General features: G+C 33.6%; 2 protein-coding genes across 2 annotated transcripts; one reads left to right on the forward strand and one right to left on the reverse strand.

Annotated features, from left to right (window-relative positions):
• The first annotated feature begins 1,637 nt into the window (after window positions 1-1,637).
• Window positions 1,638-9,735, forward strand: LOC123664011 (ras association domain-containing protein 8). The gene is made up of 10 exons (XM_045598641.1): window positions 1,638-1,895; window positions 2,149-2,259; window positions 2,455-2,579; window positions 3,656-3,841; window positions 5,076-5,298; window positions 6,108-6,224; window positions 8,112-8,314; window positions 9,098-9,212; window positions 9,364-9,490; window positions 9,635-9,735. The coding sequence occupies exons 1-10, from the start codon at window positions 1,824-1,826 to the stop codon at window positions 9,733-9,735; spliced, it is 1,380 nt and encodes a 459-aa protein (XP_045454597.1). The 5' UTR covers window positions 1,638-1,823.
• A 6,312-nt stretch (window positions 9,736-16,047) lies between these two features.
• On the reverse strand, window positions 16,048-19,616 carry LOC123663879 (inhibitor of growth protein 1). Its single transcript, XM_045598525.1, has 5 exons — window positions 19,347-19,616; window positions 18,843-19,049; window positions 18,479-18,661; window positions 17,268-17,387; window positions 16,048-17,064 (listed from the first exon to the last, which is right to left on the reverse strand). The coding sequence occupies exons 1-5, from the start codon at window positions 19,480-19,482 to the stop codon at window positions 16,742-16,744; spliced, it is 969 nt and encodes a 322-aa protein (XP_045454481.1). The 5' UTR covers window positions 19,483-19,616; the 3' UTR covers window positions 16,048-16,741.

Below are 19,616 nucleotides of genomic sequence, written 5' to 3' on the forward strand. Positions count from 1 at the left end.
TTCGCCCACACTGAATTATTTTACCAAAAAGTATCCTATGTTACTTCTATTATCTCCAAGAATATGTGTACAAAGTTTCATGATGATCGGTTAAGCAGTTTTGCGTGAAAGCGTAACAAACTTACATTTACATTTATAATATTAGTAGGGATACGCACAAATACATGCACATATATTTACATATACACATACGCACACATTTACATACACACAACCATTCTCATAAATACACACACACACACACACACGGAACTCGTAGTGGCGACCAGTGCGCTTTCCAAATATGTTCGTATACCTATGCTACATTACTTGACGCTGCAACTGAAGTAGGCTCCGTTTTCGTTTGCTAGCATACACTATTATTAATGATATCTGTCACCTTCCTTTTAAAACACAACTTGCTTGAGAAAAATAAGTTGATCTCGCTGAACTTTGCGTTATATGTTCGGGGCAACCTAGCCATAACAGTGTTAGATGCGTAGTTAGTGCGGCGTAGAGGCACCTTTAAAAGTGGAGTGTGACGTGTTCTACGCCTGGGAACGCAGAATGCCATTTCATGCAGCAAACTTGAGCAATCTACTCTGCCCCGAACAATATCGAACAGGAAGCTCACATCAAGTCCCGTCTTTCTTTCAAAGCTAATAGTTTATTATCGTGGCAAGCCAAATGGTATGGTTCGCGTGTCTGACGACTCCGGTACGAAATGTGTTTTGTACATTGTATTGAGGGGACCAAATTTGACTAGCGTATCATAGCATCTACGCATCATATAGCATATCATATCATATAGCGAATCAAAGCATATATCTAGCAGATTACGCACATATGCAAAATATACAACCTTCAGTGACCCTATATCTTTAAATGTCTCGCAGGCACGCAAGACGAATCCCAGATTTTTATATGCCTTTTTAGTGACTAAGTCAATATGATCAGCAAATATCATTTTGCTATCGAAGTAAACTCCTAGATCACGAATCATACTTTCAGACCACAACGTTTCCTTATCTCACTATTTCTTATCCTGTCATTCAGTTTAACTCCTATCATACTTCTTTAAATCAATTATATGTACAAATATAAATCTATCTCGAACGAGAATTGAGAGCCGATGTTTAGGTACCTGCAAACTCCACTACACTAGAGCGGTTGTTATTATCTACTAATATTAGCATAATGTAAAAGTTTATTCTTTTTAACATAATACCTCTTCATCATCTTCATTCGCCATTACTAAGCCAAACTGCGGTTCGAGCTTTTCTTAATAATTTGATTTTATACAGGTGACCTATAATTAAACGTTATAACAAATTTTTTTATCAATTTCAAAAATATTAAGTTTTGACTTGGTTTTGACTTAACAAATAGCCTTCGACAGATTGTTATTTTGAGTTTTGGTCCAGCTTTTTAAAATTAGACTGCTCGTTTTCGTTTGTTTAGGAGAGGTGGTTTGATTTGAAATATGTAAAAATATGAAATGTCGTGACTTTTTATGTAGAAAAATATTAAAGTATAATATAAATTAATAATTTGAAATTTAAGACAAAAATTCAATTTTCAAAGTAGCTATTAACGTATTAACACTACAGTTGTTAATTGTTATAAACTGTCCCTGTCACATATTGCGTAGATTTCCGAACGTCTCTTCTCTTAACCCACTTCGAAGTTTTGAGATTTGATTAATATTTTCAATTGTAAACTCGGAATGTTTGTGTTTTGTTATTTCAATTTGTTTTATAAGGAGCAAAGTATGCATACGGATTGACTGCAGTGTATAATGGTTTCTTAGATATATGTAAAGAGTAAGTTATTGTTTAAAATTAATGGAGTTAAAGGTCTGGGTTGAGGGAATACAAAGGATTGTTTGTGGGGTGACAGAGACTACTACTTGCCAGGTCAGTAAAAAAAACTATTATCCCCAATATTTATGAAAGTATTAAAAAAATCTATTTATTGTCTTTTTAGTTAAATTTTTCTTACGACAAGCGGAACTATCGCTAGTTAGTTTTTTTCTATCCTCATTTTTTGTACTGTTTTTGATGTAGTTAAAATACTGCTTATAGAAATAGGAAAGAAAATACTAAGAAAAATATAGAACGTTATTGTTTTTTTCTGTGTCAGTAAAATGACAATTTTATTACAATTTAGGATGTAGTGTTTGCTTTGGCCCATGCTACTGGAAAAGTGGGAAGATTTACATTGATAGAAAGATGGAGAAATAACGAGCGACTTTTAGCCCCACAGGAATATCCCTTAAAGGTAAAATATTTTCACTTTTTATCACAATTTTTTTTGATTTTTATGAAAACAAGTATCTACTTGGTTCTATTAATTTAGCGGATTGAATTGCAATACTATAATTGTTTAGCATGTTTGAATATCTATCTTTATAAGATCTTGCAAGATTTATTTAATGTTATCATAACTTTGTCTTCTTGTTTTACATTTTTTTAGATACTTATGAAATGGGGTGAATATTCAAATGATATTCAATTTATATTGAGAAGATCTGATAACAATAGCAACAACCAAAAACCTTTACAGCCTACTCATAATTCTAGATCGCCTATAGGAAATGGGTTTGTAAATTCAATAATTAAATTAAACTAAATAAGATTGACAAAGATATTAACCACTACAAACTAGTATCTGTAGATCTATATGTAAAATTTATCTATACAAATAAATAAAATTGGAGTGTCTGTTTGTAATATTAAAATAACCGCTTTTTACTAAATGTATATGGATTTATACATGGTACATATACCAAAATAACATTTTTTTTTACAATTTTTGTCTGTCTGTTTGTCCCAGCTAATTTCTGAAATGGCTGGACTGATTTTGACGGGACTTTCACTAGCAGATAGCTGATGTAATAAGGAGTAACTTAGGCTACTTTTATTTTAAAAATGTATTTAATTTATAACTCTGTGAACTGAATAATACCTTTTTTGTTAAATTCCATGCATATGAAGTCACGGGCACACCTAGTTTTAGAATCATTTTAATTAAATTATTAGTAGAATCAAAAATAAATTAAATGTACCTACAGATTAAAAGTAACTTATTAATGATGATGATGATGGGAGAGACAAACTTGTTAGCATTCCATGGATTCACCGTACGGGTGCTGGGTCCATCGTGTGGCAGAAGGAGAAACTCAGTGCAGTTCCCAGGACTTGCCACCTAGGTGTAGGTTTAAGGAGGCCCCTTTTGAGAGGCACATCAACGCTCACTCGCGTCTCATCACACTCTGCTCGAGTTTCCCACCCTGCCTAGCCAAATTTGGTAGGAATCTGTTAGTGCAGCCTTAGACGCTCGTTAAAATAGAACTTACTGCAGTTCTCGACAGGCCAAGGTCTTTCAGAAGATTGTAGAGAGTTTTTGCTGGTATACCTCTCGTTTCTACTTCTACCACGTATAAATTAACCATTTAACCATTTTTGTTAAGCTCGTTTGTTAGGTCGTAATATTTATTTAATTTTATTGTGTGGTCTTTAGGAATGTTTGTTTCCCACAGTACAAAGTTGTTTTAAAGTTGACAGTTTAATCAATATAATAAAACAGAAAAATGTTCAAATACAGTAATATAATTTTTTAATATAAAAAAAGTCTTTCTGGTTGCTCAGTTTTTTTTTTGTTATTTTCTTAACAGCAATCATAATGTATCGAATACGAATGCAACTGACAAACAAAATTCACCGAGCAGGGTGAACACAACTCCACTTAACAATGTAAATAACACCTCCCCGGGTAACCCTGTTGGTGTGGTGAAGGGAGTACAGCAAGCTAAATTCCCCGAACCTAACAGTCCACCTCTTAAAGACGTCCCACCTTATAGGTAAGAATTTAAAACAAAACAGTGTGTGTGTCATCTCACTCACGTGACTGGAGTTTACTTCTTGAATGAGTTTGTTGGAGTTTACTTTTTAAGAAAGATTACTAGTATATTTCAAAATATACTTCTATTTTTCGCAAGAGACATTTTGTGGTAAAAAGTCACTCTTGGGGGAGATCTCTGAGTGACTCTTTCACTTGATTTCATTTTTTTTCATACCATTGGTCTGATGACGTGTCTGAAGGAGTGAACTCCAGTAATTAACTTGTATTTAAAATACACTTAACAATGATAACAATTTAGTCATTACTCATAATATTATCATAATTGTTATGTTAATGATATAGAGTATAATTTTATAATAACTTCACTATGTGTGTTTAATTTGCACATAAACATAAATGTTTTAACATGTGTTGCATTAATAAAATTATTTTTGAATGAATAAATTATTTTTGTAAAACAATAAAATATCATTTTTTTTTTGTAAACATGCACATAATCAATCATCTTTATTAATGTTTGATATTTAATACGTTAAAAGTAATGTATAAATAATGTTTAAAGTGTGTAAGTAGTGAAATATTAAAAGAAAAAAATATAATGCCTTTTATAAAGAAAAAACAAAGTTTGATCCGATTTGTGAACAAAATATCTCAAAATGTGCTGGCTAACAGCTAAGCCTTTTTAAATGTAGTATTTTATTATGTACACCACAGACAGAGTTGACAAGTTTAATTTTTTTTCGACTTACAACATATATGGGATCCGGCTGCTAATTTGTACATTTATCATGTAGGTAATGAAACTTAAATTTTAACATACATCTATAAATAGTAGAATACAATTATAACAGGAAGCCAGTTAAGAAGTACCCGCAAATACTTTAGTTAAAATAATGTCATAATTTTCGAAAAAAAAAAAGAAATCAATTTATTGTTTTTTAAATATACTATAATGATTACATATAATTATGATAATGACGCGTTGGCGCAACTGTCACAACACTGGTTTGTGGCTGTTGCGCTGGCGTTTGCGGGTTCGATCCCTGCACATGACAAACATTTGTAGTGGCCATACAGATGTTTACCGTGGTCTTGGTGTTAGTGCAGTCCTTGTGGGTCTCCTCAGATTTTTAAAATATTCGTTAAGTTATTACAACAGTAAATTTAAATATAAAAAATTAAAACTGGTAGGAACAAACAATAAATATTATATACAATTGTATGTTTAACAGAGACCCCCCACCGCCATATAGATCACCCCCACCGCCTTCAACTATAAGGAAATCACCAAACCGTACAATGGGTAGGACGTCCCACATGTCACCCGTGAACTTACCGGAACGACCTGAGGGGAGCCCTGAAGCCGTTAGCTATAATAGCCAATATAGGGAATTGGTATCACTCGTTAATTATCAGCGAGAAAAACTTTCTAGCCAACAAGTAGATCTTATTAAGGTAATAATCTTATGAATACTATATCAAATATCAAAGTAAAACTCTGAGAGTATTGTGCTTATGTCGCATTAGTATTTATACAGTACTTTTAAAGACTAGATATCATTTCCAGTGTTAAAATATTGTATCATGTTTCTTATCTGTAGAATATGGAGCTATACTTCCGTCAAACCATCCTTTCAAACTTAAAAAAAAAACAATCTAAAGATTTTATTTTACTATTTAACTGAAAATATAAATATATTACACAGATGAAATATTTCAGACATGTGACGAAATAAAAGCTTTAAATATTGTTGAGTATTGTACTATTACCATTCTTTATTAAAGTTTGATAAATTAAAATAACTATGCAACTGTCACAGTACTCTCACATAAAAAACGTTGGACTTGGTTAGTAGTGTACATACACACAATGCAAGGGTTGTAACATATCTCCAAAAATCAGTTTTATGGTATTTATAGTTTATTCATTGTTTTTCTTATTAGAAATTGATGTATTGCAATTGAATTGTAATTGTTTTTTTTAACACCAGAAGCATCGCAAGCGCGTTGCCGACCCTATACCTAATCCCCCCAGGAGCTCTGGTTACCTTACTCACCAACAGGAACACAATACTGCTTGAAAACAGTATTATTTAGTTGTGGTCTTCTGTAAGGTCGAGGTACTACCCCAGTCGTGCTGCTCCATTTTTTGAGCAGGAAATTCCTGCTGTGCCCTACCTCAGTTAATTGTGTACTTCTATCTATCATATTTGATTTTTATAAATTGAAATAAAATAAATTCAATGATTAGTGTAATGTTTCAGTATGACGCAGAAATCGGCTACTGGGAAAATAAAGGAAGAGAGCAGGAGAGACAAGTAGAGTTATTACAACAGCAGATCAATTCTGCTGATAATCAACTTCGTATTAGTACCGAACAGGTATGTAAATAGATGAAAAGTTAATAATCTTCACATTAATTGATCACTAAATTTTTTATATGGTTTTACCTGTGTGAAATTTAAATGTATGTCACTTGTCATTATTGATTACTGCTCAGCCCTTACAGGTAGTAGTTATTTTCAGTTTTTACTTATTGTAGTGTTGTAAATTTTGTTTTTTGGATTTGTAGATTGTAGGATTTTTGTGTTAACCAAACTGACAAATTTCTTTGCCAGTTTGGTTAACACAAAAATCATCAGTTAATTAGTAGTAGTTACATCCACAGGATACATAAAACACATATAGAATATTTATTAATTTATTATCTAATATGTATCCCATTACGAAGTACACTACATTCTACAATATGTTAATTTCACTGTAGCAAGTATATTTAAAATTATTGTAACTAAGTAACAAAGTTCTTTAAAAAATCATTGATTACATTTATATAAAAAAGTCAAAAAGTAGGTAAGTCAAATGTCCGTATATGTCTATATATATATATCAATATCAATGATTTAATATTTTCTTTTGTACGTCTACCTACTTTAATTTCTGTCTGTAACCATTCCTTTTTGGGTGTGCTGGAAGAAATCTATTACAGGGATAAGCACACCCATTATACGCGAGTCTCCATGACAAATATATTGTGTATAATCTTGTACGTATAAAAAATTGTTAAGTAACTAAATAAATAAATAAGCCAAGAAAGTGTTAATAAAAATAATAATCAAAGATAACTAAAATTAAAATATAAACATGCAAACATATAAATTAATTGCTATTTGTAATTATTTAATAAATAAAAGGTAAATTAAATGTCATTGTAATATTGTTAAGTTCATTATACATATACTGTCTATCACGCAAAAAAAAAAAAAAATAAAAAATAGGATAATTAAAACGAAAATAACAAATATATATATGGAATATTTATCACACAACCCATAGTCACGAGTGCACAGCACATCCGTAAAGGGTTATGGTATATCCGTATCCGCAAATGCGAATTCGCATTTGCATGAATTTGATGCGGATTTGCGGAAGCGGATTTGATGCGGATTTGCGGAAGCGGATTTGATGCAAACGATGACACAAGAAAGACGCATTTGTGCCAAGATCCTACGGATTTTCTTAGTTTTGTTTTACTTATGGATGTGACTCCTGTTGTGAATCTATTACAAATGTTTGTTTACTGTGTTTATTCGAGTTCTTTATGTTGTTGATGAATATTTTAACGTAAATGTTGAGTAACAAGTGGTTTGATGTGATCTTAAAAACTGTGCTCAAATCTGGTCACCACACTACGAGGTGCATTATAAGCGTATTGAGAGGGTCCAAAAGCGTATTCTATGGCACCTTTCTCATCAGTATAATAAAGTAGAACTGTTGCCGACATATCATAGTAGTTTACAACATTTTAAACCTTATAGTTTGTTCAGTCGGAGACGTGGACAACGACTAAGGGACTGGTCCACAAGTTTAAAGTCGCTCAACGTGCAAGGGAACAGGCTATGCTTGGGGTTTCTCTCAAAGAGCGGATTAGATATGAGACTATTCGCGAGAGAACGAAAATAACCGACATAGCCCACATAATTAGCAAGTTTAGCAAGGTGGCAGTGGGCAGGTCATCTGTGTCGCAGGACCAATGACTATTTTAATTTTATTCTCAAAATATAATTGAAGTTAACATTAAAATTTAATCGATTTCCTATAATTAAATGAATATTTATGTCATCAAAGTTATTTAATTGCTTTTAATAATAATCATATAGGTAGGTAAAATGATTTTGTAGTTTTAAGTATTTGTTGTGTTGCAATAAAAATTCCGAACTTGTATAAAAGTAGAACAATAGATTTTACATAAAATTAATCTTTAATAGGTACAAACTCTCAATTATGTGGAAGAGGAGAGTGAAATAGTAAAGCAAAATGAAAAAACACTTAAATCGGAAATAGTGCTGGTGCGGTCAAAACTAGCCAATTGTGAAACTGAACTTTTACAGTGTAAAAATAAGATCCGCAAGCTAATGGAGGATATACACAACGAGCAACGTATTATAAATAGTCGTCAACAAGAAAATAGGTAATATACCATCATTAATAGGAATTTATTTTATATTTTACAATATTTTCATTCCAAAAGCATATGCGCTTTTAATCAACTTAAAAATAAGAAAGACGACTTTATGTGTGTTATAAAATGAATAAAAAAAACTGTACGCTTTTGTATTAAAATTATGCAAATAATATATAGCATATATTTAGACTAACTGTAAGCCCATTTTTAAATAGTTTGAATAAATAAATACTTTTTATTTATTAAATCTTTATTACAAATAAAAATAAACAAAAGACAAAAATAATTTTAATTGAAAGAATTCTCTTCAAAGTAAAAAAAAGGCTCATTTATATTTCAATATATGTAATATACAAAGAATTCTCTTCAAAGTAAAAAAAAGGCTCATTTATATTTCAATATATGTAATATACAATATATTACATAATATATTACATATATTGAAATATAAATGAGCCTTTTTTTTACTTTGAAGAGAATTCTTTCAATTAAAATTATTTTTGTCTTTTGTTTATTTTTATTTGTAATAAAGATTTAATAAATAAAAAGTATTTATTTATTCAAACTATTTAAAAATGGGCTTACAGTTAGTCTAAATATATGCTATATATTATTTGCTTAATTTTAATACAAAAGCGTACAGTTTTTTTTATTCATTTTATAACACACATAAAGTCGTCTTTCTTATTTTTAAGTTGATTAAAAGCGCATATGCTTTTGGAATGAAAATATTGTAAAATATAAAATAAATTCCTATTAATGATGGTATACATAATATTTTAATTTCAGACAAGCCTTAGAGAGGTCTATGTTAACTGAAATGGAGAACCTACAAACTCAGATACAACAAGCAAAACATGCAACTGAAATTAATCATCTTACAGCTGAAAATTTAAAAAGAGAGGTATTGGCCACAGGGTTCTCTTACATTATTGTATTAATATTTGAATAATTTTATGAGTTATTGTTAGATGACTATAGATAACATTTAATTTTTCACCACCACCACACAAAATAATATGTAAAAAAAATTTAGTAAAGAAAATTTTTCTTAGGTCGGTGTTTTAGAGAGTGCAATAATGGAGAAAAAGCGTCAAGTGGAGCGCTTAGTCCAAGAAATGAAGGAAGCTAATCTCCAGAGTTTGACTGGCAGCGTGGATGAGCTACGACATCCTCTTGATGGTAAGTCTTTTTGCTTTATTTTCACTTAATTTTTTAGTCGGTGACTGTGTGTATATGTTTCTGAACTGAACTTTCATATTAATATTTCTGTGTGTAGAATTCAATTATCTGTATACATATATAATGTGTAAAAAATCTTTTCAGGATTATGTAAGGCAGGTAGTGCACGTAGGATAATAGGTTCACCGAGGCAGCTTGAAAATGCTGCACCAACTAATAAGAATCCACATGGCGTGTGGGTGTAAAAATATAGTACAATGCATATCACAATATTGTAAACAGCCTGGAAAGCAAGCCCGAAAATTAACTGATCTTTGAAAAGGCCTATTATAAAAGTTGATAAAGAAAGTTTGGAGCCTTAACTTTTATGCTACTTGATTGTGGATTTGTGGATATAATTATGTCTCCTGAGAAATTTTAATTTTCTCATTATATTTCCTTTTACTGTCAAGCAGGACACGAATTATTAAATTAGATTAGCGGTGCTGACTCAAATTTAAAAACCTGATAACTATAATAGTTAATATAATATATCCATATCTCAAATGCCACCTTACGGGTCACCACAGCTTAAGTTATTTAGAAACTTGTTAAACTACATGTACGCAAATTGTATTTGCTTATAGAACAATGTGGGATTCATTATTTAATGTGTTTGTTGTGTTACTTTCATAGGCTTATAGATGTGTTTAAGAGTTTTGAATATGTATAACTTTTAGCTTAGTACAAGCATAATGCTATAATGATATAGTATGCTCTAATATAACAATGCAATGTATTATCGAACTGCCATAGATATTTGTGTGAATATTACTATTAATTCGTTATTTAACTTGATGATTTGTAAGTTATTATTTAGTAGATAATTTATTAGATTTGTGTTCAAACTAGTGTCATATTTAATTATTGTCACAAAGTATATTATAGGAGTTTTGCATTGTATGTAAATTATCGTAAAAGTATTAATTGTATCTTGCCGTCTCGTAACGTAAAAAAGAACAAAAATTTAAAATTATAGTTACAAATATGAAAGTAATGTTCTTATTACGAAGATTTTAATTTATCGTACTAATGTTGGGTTATAAAGGTGATAGTGTAAATTGGACAAAAAAAAATTTAACACAAAAAAGTTCTGGTATATTAGTGTAATATTGTTTTTTTTTTTTTAATTCATTTTCGAACTATCCATTATATAATTTAATTTTGGTTTTTAATATGATGTCTGTTATGTAACAATTTTTATACAACGGGCAGCAAATTTAGTAGTTAAATATGTTTGAAGTGCATAGACAACTGCACGGTCTTATCACTCAGTTTAGGAAGCTACAGTGGTGGGGGTTGGCTTAGTGGTTAAAAGCCGCCATAGGCATGAGTGGCATGACGATCGTTCTCTTTTTCTATAACACGTCACGCATTTATGTTTTAGAATATAACCAATTACATTGAAAAGTCAGTCAATATAACCAATACAATGAAACGTCACTCAATATAACCAATTACAATGAAGAACGTCACTCAATATATATAACCAATTACAATGAAGAACGTCACGCAATATAACCAATTACGATGAAGTTTCCCACCGCACCACGTGACGGCACTAAGCGATAGTAGACGTACGTCGTACAGCAACGTACAGCAGTATTGAAGCGAACTAAAAGTGAGACATTATCGTACTGATCTCTCACCATTTAAATTGGGTATAGTGTTCTGACCTCTGTAACAAGACCGTGGACAACTGTGAAGCTTACTGATGGTGTCATAAGGTTAAAATTATTTATACGTAAAATGGGAGATGCATTTAAAATTAGTAATACAGTTTTATATTATATATTTCTATGCATTTGGAGCACTGGTTTTTAGAAAAAACTAAAACTTATTGACATTTCTAAATTGTTAATATTAGAAGTATTCAAGATTGTATCAAATTTTTATTCAAATTAGAGTGCCATGAGTGAAAGTTGCAATTCATATATCTTGAAGGTACCAATAACTATATTTTCCTAAAGTTGGTACTTTTACTAATATGATATCTTTATAATACATTTATATCATGTATCTTTTCGTATTATATAAAATAATGATCTGTCAAGTTTAATCGAATATCGCGTTTTTGCAATATAGAAATAATGTATTGATATAAAATAATCTAGTCGAAAATATAAGCCATTGCAATATGTTATAGACGATTTTCATAGAAGTATGGCCTAACAAAACTAAATATATACAAGCATAATTAATAGATGACGTTTAAGGTATATCCTAAATTTTATTTATAGATTGGATTTCTGTGTATCATGGTTAAGTAAGATAGTTTATACAAAATATACTGACTATAGAAAAAGATTTTTATTTTCTTTATTACTAAGAATACATCCTAGTTTGGCTGCATTACACCAGTGAAGTCGATGAGAATTATCTACAGTTGCTAAATGTCTATTTAATTCAGTTTTCGATTGTCACTTACAAAATTAACATACTAACCTTGTCGTCATTTAAGAAAAGTACCTGGGTGACTGAGCTTAGCTCGGTATTTTTAGTAAATGGTGTTTTTTGAAAATCATATTTAAATACTAATTACATAATAATAAAAAATATGAACTGGTTATTAAAAAAAAAAAAAATGAGTGCAATTAGAAAAAAATAATTGATCTGGAGACATGGGATTTGAACCGAGGTCTTCTCAGGCAATCCCGACCGGCCAATTTGCCACCTGAGCTTTTACGACTTTATTGACAACTGCGAAATTTACCTTCGTATTCTAACGATATTGTAGCCATTTTTTCATTGCCTAAAAACAGGGATAAAACGAAATTTTCAAAAAATAAATCTAGCTATACCGATTTATCGCCCCCGAAATTCTCCGCATACTTTTTATTTTATTTTTATCGTTGTGGGCTTGGTTTTCCGCATTTAGACACAAAGGTGGTCCACTACGCGTGAAATGAGCCAGCTGAATTAGCCAGCCCAGCTCCTTCCAGAAGCTCAGAAGCCTCCTGGGGCGTTCACAGGCCTCTCGGAGCGTCCTTATTTCCTTAAGGATGGTAGCCCGGTGTGCAGCTATTCCCTCGCATTCCAGGATTTTACCTGGGCGGCTGTTTCTTCAGCAGCCAGACATTCCCTCCAAAGAGGACTGTCTGTTGCATTCATGGTGATTAAGTGCAATGTGGCCGGTAATCGTGCCAACAACTATTCTGATGTCCAGGCGGTTAAGACTGAGCAGTTGGCACGATAGGTGCGGTGATACTTTCGCGAGTATCATTTTGGACTGTCTACAGCCGGTTTGGTTTGCCCAAAGGGCATTGTGAGTTGCACGTGTGCGTTGCCTTACCCACTAGCGCAGTTGTCCAAATGGTAGCGGCATTAGGATGGTTGGGCCGGCAACCTTTGTATTGGACCCCTGTCTTGCAAGCTCGTCGGTGGCATCGTTTCTGTGTGATCCACTATGTCCTTTTATCCACTGGAGGATTACCTCGTTATGTGAGGCCAATACTTCCAGGGTTTGGTGACATTCGTATATAAGACTCGAGTTAGTCGAATTGCTTCTTAGTGCTTTGAGTACAGCCATGCTGTCCGACAGAATACAATGTTGCAATCCCTAATTCCTTTTGACAGGACGGCGGTGGCTGCGTGGGTTATCGCAACACAGTCACATTGGAAGATGGAGCTGTATTGGCCCAGCGTTAGTGATAAATGGATATTAAGGTCTTGTGAGTACACTCCGGCACCGGTGTCAGACCCCATTTTGGAGCCATCCGTGCAAATGCGGACCTCGCGTAAGCCGGACTGGTCACATTCAGCCTCAAATGGTTGTATATGGTATTTCCTTTCGAAAATATGTTGTTTGGGAATCCTATCACATGGAGTAGCAAGTAGTATAGCTCACAAGGTTGCTCCAAAGTTTATTGCGTGGACCGCCCAAGTGTTTCAGTCTGATGACATAGCCGCCTCTTGTTGTATAAACAGATCAAGCGGTGCCAGGTCAACTATAACCGCAAGAGCTGCCGTGGGGGCGGTACGCATGCAGCCAGTGATTGCAGAGCATGCTATTCTCTGAAACCGCTGGAGCTTATTTTTAACGGTCGTAAGTTCTGTTCTCTGCCACCAGATTACTGCACCGTAGGTGATTATAGGCCTGACAATAATTTTGTAAAGCCATAGAGTAATTTTAGGTGATATTCCCCAGCTTTTGCCGAGGAGCCGTTTGCATTGGCAGAGGATTATGCTGGCTTTGTTGATTTTTGAGTCTAAATGCCTGTTCCAGAGAAGTTTGCTATCTAGGATTACTCCCAAGATATTTGACCTCCTTGGTTAGGGCAAGACTGGTGCCAAAAAATTTAGGGAGTTTAAGGTTCCCTAAATTCCGTTTATTTGTGAACATCACAAGTTCCGTCTTTGCGGGGTTCACTGTTAAGTCGTGGTCCATACACCACTGATCAACGACTTTAAATGCGGCCCTCATTTGGTCGCAGACTGTCCCCTCAGAAGGTCCACTGACGAGTACAGTTAAGTCATCTGCATAGCCCACTGTGAGAAATCTGTGGTCATTGAGCAAGGTGATCAGTTCGTCGATCACTATGTTCCACAGAAGGGGGAAAGGACCCCCCCTGCGGACACCCCCTCGCTACAACGCCTCTGGTTATTTCATTCACAGTGAATTGGATGGCCCTGTACTTTAGCATGCTGTCAATCCAATCCACTCGGCAATTGTGGTGTTGACTCCATGCTTAGTCAGGGCCCGGCTTATGCTGGTAAACTTAGTTTTATCAAAGGCCCCTTCAGTATCGATAAAGGCGCCTAGGGTTGATATTTTGTGGTGGAGATTGCCCTCTATGTAGGATATAACCTTATGTAGGGCAGAGTCCGTTGATTTGCCAATTGAGTAGGCGTGCTGGTTGGGATTCAGAGGTTGCTCAACTAGAGTTGTGCTCCTCAGCTCCCGATCTATTAGCCTTTCCAGAACTTTCAATAGAAAGGAGGAAAGAAGGAATAGGTCTGAATATTTTGGTTGCGAGTAGTCTCCTTTGCCGGGTTTAGGTACCTAGGGGTGAAGACTACCTTGACTCCCCTCCATATCTTAGGAGTGTAGCAGTAAGTTAAGCAACTCCTATATATGGAGACAAGGTGGTCGATAAGTTTCCTATCATTCCATCTTAGCAGGCCTAGAAACACCTTATCCAGTCCTGCTGACTTGTATGGGAGGAAACTGTTGATGGCCCATATTACTCATCATCATCGTCATGTGTGACAATTTTCTCCTCCCATGCCACATTTCTTTCGATTTGGCATCCTGGGAAGTGTGTAGTCATTAACAGTTCTGAGGTTTCCAGATCCGTTTTGGTGTAGGGTCTATCTGGTTTTTTCAGGCATCCCAAGCTGTGCACCGTTTCGCTGCACAGTATATTCTTTACTCTGTTCGCCTGATTATTCGTTTCAATGTTAGTAAAAAATCGCTTCTAGCACTCCTTCCTCATTCTGATGCGCCTTTTGTAGTGATATTAGGCTTGCTTGTAGGCATCCCAGTGGTGTTCTAGACAAGTATTCTTTGCTCTATTGCAACTACACTTCCTCACCCTGCGTCGTAGTTTTTCGAGCTCCTGTGCCCTTTACGAAACCGTCGCGCTCTAGGTGATGAATGTTTGTTCAAAGCTGGTGATTAGGCAGTCGGTTATCTGGTTGATATGATTATCAATGTCCTCCGTGCCTTTATGGTTGTTGGGTAGTACAACGCCTTTGATTTTCTCCGCTGTCAGAAGCTCATACCTGCCGCGGTCCATCTTCCGAGGGTTACGGCGGGGTTTAGGTGACGTCAGTGTGAATTCTAGGTTGTATTTGATCCACCGGTGATCAGAGCACGACACGTCGTCAGACACATGCCAATCTGAAATATATTCGGACACATGCTCGGTCGCCAGAGTTAGATCTATGATGGTTTGGGATCTCGAAGTTACAAAGGTTGGTTCCGATACTTTATTTATATCATTAAGGTAAGTTGCGAGTAAAAATGAAAAAGTCCTCACCTCGCTGGTTGTTGTCCTTGCTGCCAAATAGCGCATGGTGCGCATTGCAGTCAGCGAATATGATGAGCTCCAGACCCTGGCGCTCGCAGCTCGCTACTCAGCAAGGGTGGCTAGCTCTGGAGTGGGGATGTCAGCATCGCCCGGCAAGTAGGCGGATGCCATCACCACATCAGGTAGGCCTGAAGAGGGTTCTTTTTGGAGTCTAACGTTTGTAAGATCTCTGCTGCAGAACTCGGTTATTATGGTGATGTTCACGTCCTTGTGTGCATAGATACAAGTGCGTGGGTGGTGTACGTTATTATTTAGAAGTAACTTACCTCCAATGTTGCTTAGACTCTCCGCATACTAAATTTTATGAAAATCATTTGAGCCGTTTTTGAGATTCAGATTATATATATATATATATGTAATCAAATCAATATATATACAATAATTGCTCGTTTAATAGTATTATTACTTTAAGGTATCTACCTTAAAGTATCTGCAATCGTTTTTCTTTAATTTGATATAACATATATGATTAAAATAAAACTCAAATAATTAAAAATCTTATATTTAAATTTAAGAAATAAAATGTTTAAGTTTAACTGCAGTAGAAAACTTCTTTCTGTAGAGTAGTCATTATTGCATTAAAATTTGACGTTATTTATATTATGTCATAAAATTCTCTTCATAACGAGAACAATATCATAATATATACAAATTTCTTGCGAAAATAAGTTATTTTAATAAAAACGAAACCTTTTTATCTATTCTTTCCAACCGGCAATAAAGAATATTTTTTTTTACATTATAAAATTTGAATAACATTTTAATAATCATCACATATAAATACTTAAGTTTGTAAAGCAATAGTCTGTTTTAGTTTACATTATGTGAGATGACTACGATTATTCTTACTTTATTAATATTTAATATATTTTTATGTTTGTAATTGAAATATGTACTAAATTCCTAGTTTAAATTTAATATAAATAATAAACTCCGATTATAAATTAATATAATTTAAACCATATTGTTCTCTCATTTTGTAATATTGTCATGACGTCTATTATGTATATTTTATTAATACAAAATAAGAACCAAGTATTTTAATTCATTTAAGCTGCTTTTTATATTCGGTTCGTGATTAAAATGAATACTTTTTGAATGTAGGATTCAGCTTCAAAATATATACAAAGTTTGCTGAGTCAAGTATAATCAAGTCATCTCACTAGCGATTGAACAATCGCTATGCTTTTTCTTCCTTTTCTTTATTATAACGTTCGAGTTCTTTAAGAAATTGTCCTTTAGGCTTCATTACGTTTGGACGATCACCACGACACTTCGGGCAAAACCATTTCCCTTTTGGCTTGGTTGTGAGAAAGACACAGGAAAAATGGAACCACTCAATTGGGCAGAGGTCGTTGTCACATAGGATCATCTCGCCATACGAAATTTGGTCACAAAGGCAGTAGCGAGGCTCATCTGGGTCTATTGGATCTGTTTCCTCAGGGGGAGTTTCTGAGCGTTGTGCTGCTTGCCGAGCTTTACGTTTTTTCTTCTTTCCTATACCTAGATAAAAAAAATTTATGAGTCGAAAATTTTAGTAATATCATTATTACAACAATGAATATATATCTAGCTAAAACACCAGAGTGTACCCCTGATTTTGTTATCACTCGTTGTTTGAAGTGTCTCCCTAAAGAAGCAGTTTTAGAGATGTATTCGTGTCAAATGAAAAAAAAAAAAAAACTGCCAAATATAATTGTAGATACCTTTTTTATGTGTAGTACTGTGCGAATGTCTCTCACTATCACGTTCACCGGAATCAGCCCCATCAGTTGCTGTGCTCACGTTAGTACGTGACCGCCTCGCACGCTTTGACCAGCGTTCTCCTATTGGTTGGGTTATTTACTTATTAAGACACATAGAAGAAAGAATATACATTACAAATATCAGTAAGATACCACATAAACTCATTCGAGTTTTACCATAAATAATGTATGTGTACATAATTTTATCTATAATATAAAAATGAGTCGCTGAATGTGTTGCTAAGCGCAAAACTCGAGAACGGTTGGACCGATTTCGCTAATTCTTTTTTTAAAATATTCCTTGAAGTACGAGGAAGGTTCTTACGGAGAGAAAAATTCTAAAAAAAAAAAATTTTAATTTCCTGAAAAAGTCTAAAAACAACACTTTTCTATACTCCCATACAAAAGATTTGTGATAATACTTAAAAGTCAATTTGAACTTTAATACCATACGATAAAGTTTGTGTTAGGCGATACGAAGTTCGCCGGGTCAGCTAGTTATTAATAAACTAAAATTGTCCAGAAGACTGTAAGAGATTATGCAATTGACAAACTATTAAAGGGGGTTTATTGGTAACTTTATTATAAATATGAGGTGTGGTGTGGTGTGGTCCCATTTAAATTTGAATGAATTAAGACAAGTACTTTTTGAGTTATCCCTTATAGTGCTTATTTAATTGAATATTTTTAAGACACTACCATTGTATTACTAGTTGATGTAAATTGAAGTCAGTTTTTTGTTTGTAAATAAACAATTGTTATAATAAAATGTATTATGTTCCTGGTTTTCTTCAAGTTCAAAATTTAATATATTTAAGGTCATATTTCATTTATTTTAGTTATTACCGTTTAGTGAATGAAATGTAAATCTTTCAAGTTCATTCTTATTTACTTTACTTGGGACTAGTTTGTTACACATTGGCATTTGAATTTTTATTTAATTTTTTTTTTACTTTTTATTACTATATCTTAGAAATGGAAAGAAAATCATTACCTATGTATTATTGTATTGTTGTTAACATTATGCCTTACGCTTATCTTACAGGTGATTTATTACTTAAGACTGCAGATTGATTATCCTAAGCCTGCTAAATCTAGAATGTGGTCCGACGCTATTTCTCTATTACAATGTGCATCAGAGAAATGATTAAGTTATACTAATCTCTTCTTACCTCCTGACTTATCTTTATCTGCTTTTTCCTTCTCTTTATCACTGGATCTCTCTGGGGTTTGGGGAGGTGGTGCGTGATGCTGTTGCACTTGTGTACTTGTGTCCTTGTCATTAGACCTAGACTCCGATGCTTGAGGTGACTCTTCTTTAACTGTGCCATTTGTCGTAACTTCCAAAGAAGAAACTGGAGAAAATAATTTGTTTCATTATAATTCAACATTATATACGTTTAATTTTTTTGTTACATAAGTGTGAAAAAATTTACATATATTAAAAAACAATACACAGAAAATATTCTCACACTGCTAACTCATTTATGGGCAAACACAACTAGCATTTTACAATTAAACTTAAAAGACATTTACCCAGTTTCTTATGATCAGCATCGAGTGATCGTTGCTTGTTGTCAATGAGGTCTTGAAGGAGTTGAACAACCTGTAGTTTTTCATCGCCAATCTCTTGCGCTGCAACTAGAGCTGCTTGAAGTCGTAACGCTGCTCTACCACGGCGACGCTCTTCAGTTGTGGGCCCTATACAAACTGCTAAATATGCTTCAGCATCACGGAGGCACTCTAGAAATAAAATGACTAATTTGAAAGGGCAAGCTTCGAACAAGAACTTAGCAAAAAATGTTTTAAAGAAGGTATGATATTAGCGTTACAAAAATTATTTTATAACACAAGATAAATATTAATGATAAAGTTTAATACAATTATAACAACGCAGTTATATCAAAATATGTGTGGTACATTGAGAAAACGTCAACACAATCCGTAATCTTTTAAACGGTTCTTTGAAACTCTAGGTAGACGAGAAGCTATTTACGTAAAACTTCAGCAGTGTTCTAAGTTATAAATATGATATTTTACCTCTGTAAGTCACGTCTAGTTCTCGCATACGCGATAATTGTCGTTGCAAATCATTAGGCAAATTTTCAACGCAATCTAAGTAATTTTCAACGTAAGTTGCTGAAAGTAGCGCTTCCGTGGACGTTTGATTCAACATGGCTAAAGAATCTTAACAGTTTTCATTATCGGAATAAGAGAAACGATAGAAATATAATTAACTTTCAAAGGAAATAACAAGTTATTACAATCCAAAGCCGTCAAACGTTCGTAAACTACACAAGCCATAGACAC

This window comes from Melitaea cinxia, chromosome 21 (genome assembly GCF_905220565.1).
Source record: "Melitaea cinxia chromosome 21, ilMelCinx1.1, whole genome shotgun sequence".
Lineage (NCBI taxonomy): Eukaryota > Metazoa > Arthropoda > Insecta > Lepidoptera > Nymphalidae > Melitaea > Melitaea cinxia.

Coding starts and splice junctions, on each gene's coding strand:
- LOC123663879 (XM_045598525.1), bottom strand. CDS start 19,482: ATGTTGAATCAAACGTCCACGGAAGCGCTACTTTCAGCAACTTACGTT. Junction 17,388..18,478: donor AGATAAAGATAAGTCAGGAG/GTAAGAAGAGAT, acceptor CCCAACCAATAG/GAGAACGCTGGTCAAAGCGT. Junction 17,065..17,267: donor CAGTACTACACATAAAAAAG/GTATCTACAATT, acceptor TTTTTTATCTAG/GTATAGGAAAGAAGAAAAAA.
- LOC123664011 (XM_045598641.1), top strand. CDS start 1,824: ATGGAGTTAAAGGTCTGGGTTGAGGGAATACAAAGGATTGTTTGTGGG. Junction 5,299..6,107: donor AACAAGTAGATCTTATTAAG/GTAATAATCTTA, acceptor GTAATGTTTCAG/TATGACGCAGAAATCGGCTA. Junction 9,213..9,363: donor CTGAAAATTTAAAAAGAGAG/GTATTGGCCACA, acceptor AATTTTTCTTAG/GTCGGTGTTTTAGAGAGTGC.